The sequence below is a fragment of the Apteryx rowi genome, unplaced genomic scaffold (assembly GCF_003343035.1).
Source record: "Apteryx rowi isolate R43461 unplaced genomic scaffold, aptRow1 scaffold_596, whole genome shotgun sequence".
Taxonomy (NCBI): domain Eukaryota; kingdom Metazoa; phylum Chordata; class Aves; order Apterygiformes; family Apterygidae; genus Apteryx; species Apteryx rowi.
This window is the reverse complement of record NW_020450867.1, coordinates 134,456-147,316: the sequence shown is the minus strand read 5'-3', so window position 1 is coordinate 147,316 and position 12,861 is coordinate 134,456. Positions and strand designations below refer to the sequence as shown.

The following is a 12,861-nucleotide window of genomic DNA, read 5'->3' as shown; positions in this document are numbered from 1 at the left end:
GCATTATATTTAAGCTATTAAATATATTGCTTTATAGACCCAGCTGCACAATTCTTTAGTTTATGTCCTTCCAATGTCCTAATATAGTTTGATGATTATTAGCATGGGGTTGAATTTGGCCTCCTCTTATGAGAGATCAGGAATCCAATTTTGGCCCGATAACAYTTTCTGGCGTTCGTAGCAAAAGCTTAAATTTGATCTCTTATGTCATAGATTTCATGTGGGTGATATTCACACAGAGCTTCATACCCTTGCTACATTAATGCAGATAAGTGCTAAGAGCTGCAGAGAAGCATACTGAGCTTGATCCTGAGAGGAGTCAATTTTGTAGATATCTGAACTTAACTACTGCAGCTCCGCACTTGCCACAGTGTTGCACCCTCCCAGCAAGAGCGCTGGGAGCTCTCTTGCTCCAGTGAAGCCCAGGGATGCTGCTGAGACTCCTCAGCTCCCATGGGAGCACAGTCAAGGGAAGCTGGGTGCGCCGGATAAGCCTGCCGCCTCCACCTTCCCATCCACTGGTGATGCCAAGCTCAGTGCTCACTGTGTGCATGAGGAAACGTTTCCAGCTCTGGCTAGTGGCTGTGCTGGGGAAGGGGGTTCCCCCGTTCCCTCCGTATTGGGGAAGGACCCCTGTGCCCTTCCTGTCCCCTGCTCACTTCCCCAGAGAGAAGGGGTTTCTCTACACTTCCTACCTCTTTTATAAGGAGCCTGTGTGCAGTGGGTTTCCTTAGCTGCAGTACTGTCTTCTCGTGAAATGTATTTTTACCTTACCCATCTTCAAACAGAGAAGCATAGAGGCTAATCTGCCTCTTTGTAGCATTGCTAGTGTCTTAGTAATCTCCCAGGATAAAACAAGTGAGTAAAAAACCTTAAACTGCTAGAGAAAAAGAACAAACAAACCCAGCACATTTCCACGGAATTCTGTTTGTCAAATGTGAGTCTCCACTTGCACAAAATAATTAGGAGTTGTACTACGTACAGCATGCTTAGCATCAAAGTAGTCATAAATGCCTTGTGTTTTCTTCTAAACAGTCTCAGGGGTAGTGAAAGCTGTCAAAAATCAAAGCAGCTGGCTTCTCTGTGAAACACAGAGGCCCTTTTTGCGTTATCAAAAAACACAAATATTTAAAAATAATTGACAGAGAACTTAATCAATTTTTATCTGATTTAGCAAAGGTCACATGGTCTTGAAATAATGTAAGCATCTCAATTGATATCAACCAGATCAATATTGATATTTTTAATCCCTGAAAGGGAACAACAGCTGTCAAGAAAGCATGTGCATGCACTCCACTGAATGCATAACTACACAGGAGATGTGAGCTCTCTTCCTTTGAATGTGTTCTCTGTACTTATTTGTACAGATGTGCTTTAATAAAATCCAAAACTCGGTGAGTAAATATTTATAATTGTTCAATCATCAGATTATGCACATCCCTCCTTATCAAACAGCCTACATGATTTGTAAAATCTGCAACTTTTTTGGCAGAATGTTATGCAGAATTTGTTCAGAGCTGGAACTTTAGACCTCAAAAAAGTCACTGTTACCTAAATATGAGATTATGCCCTGCTAGCATAAATCACTGCAGCTTTTTGATTCACTCTCAGGTTTTACTGTTCTCTCTCTGTCACCTGGTAGCCTCTGATAAACCCATTATCCTCCACTTTGGGGCTGGATGCAAGTCGACAAGGTCATAGGTAGTAATAGGTTTATAAACTTCTTTATGACCCAGCTGTTAGAAGCGGAGTGAATACCACCACTCTGTAGAATGCAAGAGCGGGTCTCAAACCTGCATGCCTTAGCAAAAAAAAAAGTAAAACCTGCTGCTTCTCCGTTTGCTCTGATGCTGATGTAGTCTTGTGCCCCTACCTAAGCACTTTCCTGGTAGTTGGAGCTATACAAAACTTTCTAAAGATGAAAACAAACAAACAAAAAACTTTTCAAAAATGTCAGGAAAATAGAACTGACAGTTGTTTTTCCCTGCCTGCCTTATTCCATCTCCTTGCGGGAACCAGGCTCTGCTGTGGTACCTGCCTGGCTGTTGGCCTATAGGGAAGGGAGAGAGAGAGAACCAGAAAGCACTGAAATAGAAGCACATTCACAGCTGGATTAAATAAAGTTGAATGTGGCTGTCCCAGGAGCACTGGGAGAAAAAAGGAGGAGAGGAGAAAAACTGGGGTGTCCGAGTCAGCAAAATCAGTCACACTGAGGGGAAAAGAACTATTTTGGCCACACAGCRACACTGACGAAAGTACAAGGGAAAGTCCTGATCTTAAATGCGATGAAGGCCTCTCACTTCCTCTGTATCATCTCCTTGCACTCCAGTGTAAAGGTTGTATGTTATATATTGATGCATAATCCCTACTGTATGTATAGATATATTGATATTAATAGATCTTCAGAGAAAATAGAACTTCTGGCACAGTCAGGTGTATAGACTGAAAAAACCCTAACTTAGCTGAAATCAGTGTGAGTTTGGCCATTGGTTTTTAGGAGGGTACAGATTTTGCCTTATTTCCATCCAAACTGCAATTCTATGGGCACATGAAGAAGCTTTTTTTAAAGATGAGATTTACAAGGAAGCACAAATTGAATTTGCATTTCAACAGAACAGAGCAAATCAATAGACTTTTAAAAGTGAAATGACCCTCTAGTGATTTGTAGTGGGGTGCTGAAGAAATCCACTATGGTAATGGAGAGTGGTAGTTTCATACTTGCTCGTATCATGCTATCACAGGTTATTGCTTCCCTTTAATTTGCTGTCTGGTGCCACATTACTGATTTCCCCAAATTAATTAATTCACAAATTATTACAAGTTAAGCTGTATCTTTTAGTCTCAGACTATTAACGCTGGCACAGAGAAGAAATCCCCTACTGTTTTAGTGTCACAAAATCATGATCTGCTTCGTACTTACCTGCGAGCACCTTAACAAGACAAATCTAGGATACATCCTTTGCATATATTTTGATAATCTCCTCAATTTCTTCCAGTTTTCACCTGGACAGTCAAATATCACCTTATATTAGCTGGTCAGTCAAGCTACATGGGGGAGGGGCAGTACATTCAATAATTTACATATATAAAAAGCAAACCTTCTGTTAATACCCTCTAAAAACTGTATTCCATTTTTTAATGCAATACAGATTTTTCTTTAAATCTCTTATCTTGGGTTGTTTTCCATTAACATTAACAGGCTTGAAATTGTTCTTTGATCTGTTTGTATGGATGCAGAATTGCGTCATGGTGCTCCAACTTTTAAATCAGTGGTACACAGTAATCATAAAATCCTTGATAAGATGTGACATTTTAATCATGCTTTACAGATCCTGAGAAAACAGTCAGGACTTGTCAGCATTTTTGCATCTTGCATGCCTTTAAGCCATGTATCGTATTTCTAACTGGGGTCACAATCTCTTTATATTTGTACTGTGTTGAATCAAAAAATACTTTGTTTCCTGGATGAGAGGCACTTTTCATTAAATATAACTACATTATATGCTAAGTTTTTTATCTGTCCTATATAAAAACTAAGTGGCTGTGTTAATGTTTGTTTTGGATAAACTGACACAGAGGATACCGTATTTCTGGATGATGAGAAGGAAAGAGAAGAATATGTCCTGAATGATGTTGGTGTGATTTTCCATGGAGACGTCAATGATATAAAATTAAGAAGCTGGAGTTATGGTCAGGTGAGCTATTTAGAATTTCACTGGCTGGTCCCAGTAGGACAGCAAGTAAATTTAATTGACATCAGATTGTGGTTGAGACTGTGGGCTCTGGAGTGCGTTATTGGTGTCTACCTGAGAAGCACAAGGGGCATAATTTTAAAATTGTGTGAAGTGGGTGTATACCTAATCCAGAAAAGTAATTTCATAACATCTAATATTTAAAGATCTTGTTTTAGGGGCTCATTTGAAATACTAAGAGGCTGCCTGTTGAAAGTTACGATCATTAGCTGATGTTTCTACAATGCAGCAGTACTTCTGCTGCCATGTTATTGCTTCTTCAGGATCAAGCCTATTTGATGAAAGAGAAGAGATTTTTTTTCTCCCACAGCAATAGGTTGTTTTCCTTTTTGACTCTTCTTTTTAGTTCTAGCAACTTGGCAGAAATAATTCTCATATTCTTGTGGGTCAGCTTGTCACAGGGTTCCTGTGACAAACTGTGATTTAGTCCCACAGTTTGAAATTTCCTCACCACAGTGACAGAGGGTGGAATTTCTTCCTGCACTGTCTGGACTTGATACCCTCAGGCTCCAGCGACCTTCTGCAGCCTGGTGGGAAACTCACCCCATCAGGCTGAAGTGCGGTATTGATGCACTTAGATCTGCTGCTTTCAACAGCATCAAACACTTGCTGCTTGCCTATTTTACTGCAATCTATTTGTAAGCACTCAACAGCTTGAAAATCCCTGCTGGATGAAAGAGTTAAGCTATGGTATGGGAATGGGAAACAGACAGGCGTTTAAGAACAATATCAAAATGAGTTAAGGTCACCCTAACTGTCATTCAGGGGKCACCAATTGACAGCTGTTGGACTCATCTCACCTCACCTACTTTTTTTCATAACAGAGTAATTAAGAAATTGTTGAGGTATTTTCTTAATGCTACGTAATGGATCCATCCAGTTTTCCCTGCACCTCTCAGACATGGCCTCTCAGAGCAGACCTTCTTGCTTTGCTTTCTGTCCCTCAGCTAAAGACAATCTCAAAGCTTGTGCTGGAGGGATTGCCAGTGTGCTTGCGCTGGAGAGCTCTTTGAACTCACATCTCTCTTGTTTCCTTATTTAAGGGTACAATTTCATCTTTTTCCCTGCAGCAGCACTGCCTTAGGGAGTTCCCGCCTCTGCACCCTTCCTTTGGTTGTGTCAGCACATTTGTTTGTGGGCTCAGACTGTGAACCTCTCAGAGTTAAAAAAACCTTAAATAAGGTAGGTGTGCAGGGGGGCAATTCCATAAGCTGGAGGTGCCTGTGAGATAAAGGGATGTGGAACCATAACCTGAGGCCAAGGCTGGGTGTGCATTTAAGTTGACCAAAAATGCCCCCTCCTGGTYCTTCCTTCCCCGTGCAAGTGTTTGTGGAGCTATGCAATGAATCAGACTGGAGAGCTGACCTAGCTGAATAAGGATCTCCTTGATTTTTTTTCTTGCTGGCTTATTTTTCAGCTTGCTCAGTTCCTAGATTTGGGATTCACTCTGTGACAGATGTAAGGAGGAGAGAGAGACAGAGCGAATCAGTGGCTGGAGGTGGAAGGTGCTGCTTAAACCAGCTGAAGGATTTATGCCCTATGACATTAAATTTATGGTCTATGGTGACGTGGACTGAGGTGCTTATATTCTGCAAATCTGGCCCTTTCCTGACACAAAAACCAACCTTCCCTTGAGAAACTGCATTATCTATTTGCTTTTATTAGGAGATAGTTCTGTCTGAGATATTAGGACTGTTCCATATCCCTTTGTTATGTGCTTTCATTCCAATTTTGTTTGCACTTGGAGGTCCTGATTTCCCCCCATGCTGTTGTGCACCTTTTGTTATCACTTGCCTGTGTGCAAACTGAGTGTGGCAGGTACATCTAAGGGGACCACAAGCCAAGAGTTTTAATGGGATCATTCATTTTTTATGGGTGTAACAGACATCTCGAAGCGCAGAGCAATGGACAAACAAGCCACCTCCTAGTTCCCTCACTTTCAGTTAGGTGGAGGACATGATGCTCCTATCTTACCCAGCCAAATCCCAGCCATTGAAAACATTCATCTAACTCATTTTCTGAGGGAAGTCAGCAATCCTGGATGTTAAGGACTAAGAACATTTGTGTGAGTGGATGAAAGTGCTAGCAGCAAGGCCTGTTTTACAGGTATATCATACATGTATGTGTATTGTATGTATGCATAAAGCCCTGTACAATAGTGTAAGTAAAAAGCATTAGGTCACATATAGTCATAGAGGTTTAAGGTACATGGTTATATACAGAAATACAGATAGGCTGGGAAAAACTATACCATTATTCTTTCCTAATGCACAGTAATATTCTTAGACTAGAAAAATGCTTAGAACAATGACAGCTGAAAGCTTTAATGCAGGCTGTAAATTAAAAAGGGAAGTACAGTTCAAAACTGGGTTACTAATGGGACATGTGTCTTGCAACTGCTGCCTTCAATGAGTGTCATCAATTTGAGAAGGAAGGAAGGCAAGAAAAGTGGACCTAAGAAGAAAAAATAACAGACCAAATGAAACATGGCTGTAATGAATAGGCTGGAAGTGTTCCTTGTAACRTGACTGTGATTCCTTTCTTCCTAGAATGTGTAAATTGCCAGTCACTCAGGAAAGCCCAAAGGGGATTCAGGGGAAATTTGGCTTTAGAAGAAATCTAGGCACAGAAGAATTCTCTAGTTAAGAAATGTCACAAGCTGGATGTTATATTGATCATTTCATTTTTTTTTTCTTTTGTGAGAAAAATAAAATTAAACAGGTGGCCAGTAGAGTTCTCATTGCTGTCTTGAGTTGGCTCATGTCCACGTGCTAAGCTGTGTTAGCTYCGTAGCCTACAGTGCAAATGTAATTTTATGGCATGTGCATTTGGTCAGATCAGACCACAGGCAGAGCAAGATCACATCTGCTTGCAACTGACTACACAAAATATGGCCCTAATTTAGCTGGTGCAAAAGATGTTGAGCCCCTCTTGTTTTGATTTAAATGGTTTTAAAGGTCACCTGTTAGAAAAAGGTTAGTGTGAAGGAGAATGCTCACTGAGGACCAGTCTGACTATTGCTATATAACCAATGCAAATTTGTGTGCAAACAGAACAAACCTCTTTGCCTATGTATTTTCTTATGCCTTTTTTTCCATTTGCAGTCTTTTCCAGGTGGCTCTGCCAAAGTTTCTTGGTCCTGAATCCAATTTATTTATTTCCATTTTAGCTATGTCAAGCAGACAATGCATGCTTTATACTGCCTTGCTCAAGTTCACTCATATATCCTGGCTGTGTACCACTACTCTGGTTCTTCTTACATTTCAAGGGTGTTTAGCCTTACRTGTGCTATATTTCTAGTCCACCTCCTTAAAGATAGTATTTTCACACCAGGATTGAGACCTGGAAACTGATTTAGTTTGCTTTAGAGTTTGTGAAACACCAGACAGTGAAGAAGGGCCAAACTGTCTTTAGGCTGTATTATGTCTACTCTGTCCCCTACGCTACTGTGGTACTGTAAGGCGTCTAGGCTTAACAGCTTCTCCTATATCTCTCCTGTTAATCCAGTTATTTCACAGGCATTCATGTCATTCTGTAAATGTTAAGGTGGAAGGCAACAACACTGACAGCAATTTCTTTCTTTCTTACTCTTTCTGTACATGCTGGCCAGATTGACAGTGTCTCGTAAACTGTAGATGAGTAAAATCTAATTTGCAGGGTAAACTTCTTATTGATTTAACTCAGGTGTTAGACACTGCTGATGACCTGAAGTGCAGAAAGCAGATTTTGATCCTGGTGAAAGTGATAAATCACTGGGCCAGGCCTGAAGAAAAGTGAACTTGAAGCAGGATATGGGTATGAGGGGCCGAGGTTTACATAATCTGTTGTGAGGATTTTCCTTAGGAGGCAGGATCTCCACAATGCAGTCATTCACCTGAGTTTATYTGAATCACATACCACTGGAGTGGACTGGAGAGTCCACAGTGCAATTATTCAGCTTCTCAGGGATGATACAATACTAGGAGTCGTTTCCCTGGGAAACACCAACCCCTTTTTCCCTACTTGCCCAAACAACAAGAATTAAATTTTGCTCAATGAGACAATAAGATGTTACTTACTAGTGAACTTCTGCTCCGGAGAAATTAATGTAATGCATGTGTGGATGACAGAGCCAAGGAGCAGGATGAAGATAAGGTGTGCTGCCTGGGAGGATGCTTGCGTCCATTGCATGTCAGTGCCCTAAGCAGTGAGTGGCAGATCAGCTCTAGGCAGAGGCAAAAAAGAGTGCTTTCCCTGGACAGGAGATGACCAAGAGTGATGAAACAAYGGTGACTCCTCTGCCATCTTTGCTTTTGCCAGAGCTTGGCTGCTGCCTATAGGAGAGAGGCCGAGGGGTGCGTGGGCTCACCAGGAAGTCACCCTGACCCTCCTGGCTTTCCCACGGCCACAGTCGCAACTCTTCAGAGCTCTCCTTTTGGCTCCCAGGCCTTACCCTTCCTCCCCCTCTGCCTTTCCCCAGGCCGGTGAAGCAGCAGCTTGTCCTAGCCTCTGGCCATCTTTCTTCAGGACGCAAAACTTGGATCACCCTCAGCTGCTGAGAAGCCTTGAGCCAGGCTGGAGACAGTTACAAAATCAATCCAGCTTTAGTTTCAGCTCAGCATGAGAGCAAAAATCATGTTAGTATGAATCATATCTTTAAGAAATGGTTGCATATGTAGAACTTAAAGCCTTCCTATTGTAACATGGTAAGGGAAGAGCCCAGCAGAGTTTCCATCACAGCCTAGAAAGTTAATATAACATTCTGTTTTCAGTGTATGTAGAAGACATTTGTTTTATTAATGTGCGTTTCCCTGTCTCCTACCATTTTCCAGGGGACAGAGGAATTTTCCTTTGCTATGCAATTTCTCCTAAGGAAAATGAAATATATCACAGGGCAAGTTCTGTGACAATGGTTTCTGGTCTATTTAGGCACCTCTGCCCTCAATTCATTCCTGTGCTTGTTCATGCTGGATCGAAGAAACTGTACCTTTTTACTCTATTTTTGAAGAAGACTACTTTAGGTCACTTGGCATTTTTTGATGTCTATGTTTCTTAGACCAGGATTAATCCATACAAGCAGCTTTTGGCTTGTCAATTTTAAACATATTTAAAATTTATTTTAAAATACAGACTCTTTAAATTAACTTTGGCAAACCATTTATCGGTCAACTTCTCAGCACTGCACTGGCTGTGTCAGAGAGGTCCTCTGAAGTTATCAGGTCAGGAATCTGTGAAGGACGTTAAGCCCTTAGTGAGCAGACTAGCTTCTTGTAGTTATTATTATAATATCTTCCTATTATATTCTTGTTGTCACGTAAAATTTTATGTCCTGTCAGAAAGGCTGTTTTGCCATTTTAACCTTCTCGAACACAGACAGAGACTGAATTGAAAATGACATTTTCTTTTCTCTCACAGTACCTCACTTTTTTTTGTTAAATAGGGATGAATATTCTAGAAGAAAATTGTATTTTTAAACAAAGAAATTTAACTTGACTAGATCAGCTAATTTTGAAGCTGATCAGTTACTATAACAACAATGAACAATAATTTTGTCTTTGCTTTCCAGAATAAACAGTGACTCAACTTTCCCTATGTTTCTCTTTCTCTCTCTTTCCTTTTATCTAGTTTGAAGAAAACATTCTGGATGCTTGCCTATTCTTGATGGACAAGGCAGAACTGGAGCTCTCTGGGCGTGGAAACCCAGTCAAAATTTGCCGTGTTGCCTCTGCAGTGGTATGATATAGATGCCTAAGATGTGTCAGAAGTGACTCTTGATTCAAAGCCAGGCTGGTTTAAATGGCCCTCATGCCCTGATATGCTCACACTAACATCTGCCAGATCAATTGTCCATTCTGAGCTCTCAGGTCTCACTCCACTAAGGATTAAATCCTAATGTCAGCCCACTGCCTTTTTCTGAGAGTGGTACCTCACTGATAGGAAAGCCACTTTTACACACTGCACTTCCGGGCATGATAGCATTCCTGTGACACTGTGGTCTGAGCTGAGATAACTGATAAAGCTATTCCTTCCATGGCTGGTGAGATAGCATGATAGATAAAACTTGGGACAGCGAATTAAGAGACAACATGGACTCCAGCACTAACCCCAAAGAAGTCTTAAGATATTGCAAGGCTGGGTGTCACTGTATCTGATTTATAAGCCTCTGACGGCCCAGTTGAACTCAGAGGCATCCACCCGAGACACCTTAGCTCCCAGAACAAGGCACACAAGGCACAAGAGCTCTGCTCTTAAAAATGGGAACCTCAAAACTCACTGCATTCAACATGGAAGCACCTAAAATAACCACAAGCAAAGAGTAAGGAGACAGCTTCCCAAACCTCCATTCTTTCCTAGTGTTGGACACCAGGCATCATGCAGTGGGTWCCACAGCAGCCCTGTCCCTATTATTCAGGCTGGAAGACTCATCCAGACTGTGGAAGACAGAGGTTCAGTGTGCTCCTCTGCCTTATGGAGCTTTCAGCTCGTGCCGTCTACTTCCCAGAAGAGTACCCTAGTCATTGAGCTAGTGTCGTTAGCTGCTCTCTGAGTCCAGTCACTAAAATAGTCTCCACAAAACTAGGCTGCTGAAGATGGATGAGCCTTTAACCCGCCTGTTACAGCACTTGCCCAGGCTGTAAGAGAATGAGCTCTCTGTCTTAGATGATATTGAAGCTGGATCTCCCTCCTCTCAGACAGTGTCACATGCTGATTTTTGTACAACACCATGTTAAATAGAACAGCTTCAGCAAGGATTGAGAGCCCCCCCCCTTCTGTTTTTCCTGTAACTTTCTAGTTAGTTCTTTCATCCTAGGCATTAGAAATGTGGCTTCAGATCCATTGGGACAGAGGTAAGAATTGAATGTGGTTCTTTTACAATCTGGACGGCTGCATTAATCACTGGACCAGTAGACAAAAAAGGTCCCTTCAAGCATTTTTGTGTTGGACATGTGGTAGCTTTGGACAGAAAACACCTACCAGAAGGGACCCTCAAAGCCCCATAGGCAGAAGAACACACTTTATGAACCCTAAAAGGCCTTAGATGTTAGTTAGATTTTGAGGCACTCAACTACTTTAGGAAGATGAAGAAGTTCACCACTGGAAATCCAGGAGTAGGTGGACTTTAGTAATCTGTAAGGTTAAGCTGTAGGAGGATGCGAGCTTTGTCCATCTGAAATCTGGACCTCAGGAACAAGAGATGAAGAGGTGCCTACATCCTGTCCGCATTCTTCCTTGGATCCACCATCAGTGTTTTGGCTTTTGGGAAGCTGGTGTGTGGCTGGCCAGTAGCGCAAGGTAACTCAAAGAGGACCAGGGCTCTCCTTCTCCCTCAAAATGCCACAAAGTGCAGCTGAGTGTGTCTGAGAGGAACATGCACTCCCAGAGGGGGCCAGTGCCCCCATGCTGGGATCCTTCTGAGGCTTCCTGACATTGCACGGCAGGTAGAGTTGTTCCATTTGTCCTCTCTTTGCAGCCAGAGGAGAGCCTTTGGGCAATGATCTGTAGCACAGATTAAAGATCAAATGCTGTCCTGTCCTTGAAGTGCCTCTTTTCTTGGAATGCTTCCCACAGCAGTGAGATGGGTACAACCCCTTAACCCTTTGGTTATGTCTCCGAATACCTATCTTTATTCAGTCCTAGGGTTCACAGGAAGTCGATTTTCTAATTATAAAACAGTAGTTAATCCAGTCAAAAGCTTTTAAATGAGAATTATGATTTATTTGGCTGGTGTGTAGCTGTTCCACTTTAACCAAATTAAAAGGTACAGAGTGAATGAGCTTTTTGCACAGCCTCAACTGGTTTGGTTCAAATTGCAGCTAGGAGATGTATTGCTCGTTAATGCCTATCAGTTTAGTCATTAGTCAGCAAAACTCCACACTTTGTATAATCTTACGAAGGGAAAACTTACACAGCAAATTTCTTCTTGTTTCATATGTGCTGGACTGAAGAAATTAGATTCTACTCTAAAAATAACAGTGGCCTGTAATCACTGTAAATCCACTGTAAATCAGGAGTGATTTTATTAAAATCTCTGAATGGATGGTGATAGAAAAACAATGTTGGGAAAGAATCCGGTTTAACTTTTCTGAGGCTTGCTTTTCAGTCTATTAGTGATCATGTTTATTAAAAATACTTAACAGTGAATGTGTTTAGCGTTAATAAAACTTACTAAACTGGCAACATGGATACTCAGTGTGGTGATTTAATTTCACCATTATTTTCAAGCATCTGACCTTGATTAAAATTGTTCAGTGACGGAATATCCACCAAGGCCCTTCGCAAGATTGTTCTATTCATCTCTTAACTTCATAATTAAACACTTCTGTCTTATTTCTAGCCTAAACTTGGCTATATTTGGTCTCTCCCATCATATCTTTGTCTGCTAGGTTAAAGAGCTCTTCATTATTCAGGCTCTGACATCCATAATGTTCATTTCCTTTGTCTTTAGATCAATTCCAGGGATGACAGTGGCGTGATTGCTGGATCCTGGGACAATACCTACACTTACGGGGTCGCACCTTCAGCCTGGACGGGAAGTGTGGACATTCTCTTGGAATATTACAGTTCTAAACAACCAGTGAGATATGGTCAGTGCTGGGTCTTTGCTGGTGTCTTCAACACATGTAAGTATTAGTGAGAAAGGCTCCACTCTGCTATGCAGTTCTTACATAATAGAGAGAGCTTTCAGGTTAAACTAACTAAAATACTTCCTGGCTCTGTGATGTTCAGGAGTAAATAGTAGAGATACTTAAAAATGCATGGCTAAAATAGACATGCTTTAAATAAACTTTTGGCATCTCCTTCACTTTGGCTGCTCTTCCACACGAATTTGTTAACTATTTATTCAGTAAAATATATTCATTGAGTCACAGAGGGTAAGTTTGGGGTTGGGAGAGAAAAAGCCAGTCTCGCAGCAGGCTCCACATTTCTCTTAGGAAACCTGAGATGAACAGGAGGCTTGTTATCCAAATCTGCAACATGAAACTATTGCCCAGTATGACATACGTGATGGTGTCTCTGCTCCGGAGAGGCTTAAAACTCACATATCAAGGATTGTTCCTGGCACTACCTACTGAGCACTATCAACAATTTCTTTGGAATTTATGAGTCAGAATGATGACAAAAATGCTGG

The 12,861-nt window shown here is 41.5% G+C and overlaps 1 protein-coding gene across 1 annotated transcript in view; it reads left to right on the top strand.

Annotated features, from left to right (window-relative positions):
- Positions 1-12,861, top strand: part of F13A1 (coagulation factor XIII A chain) — a 61,127-nt gene that overhangs the window by 22,092 nt on the left and 26,174 nt on the right. The window contains exons 5-7 of the mRNA XM_026082861.1: positions 3,577-3,695; positions 9,357-9,464; positions 12,178-12,352. Coding sequence (XP_025938646.1) covers positions 3,577-3,695; positions 9,357-9,464; positions 12,178-12,352 — 402 coding nt within the window. The remainder of the gene's footprint in view (positions 1-3,576; positions 3,696-9,356; positions 9,465-12,177; positions 12,353-12,861) is intronic.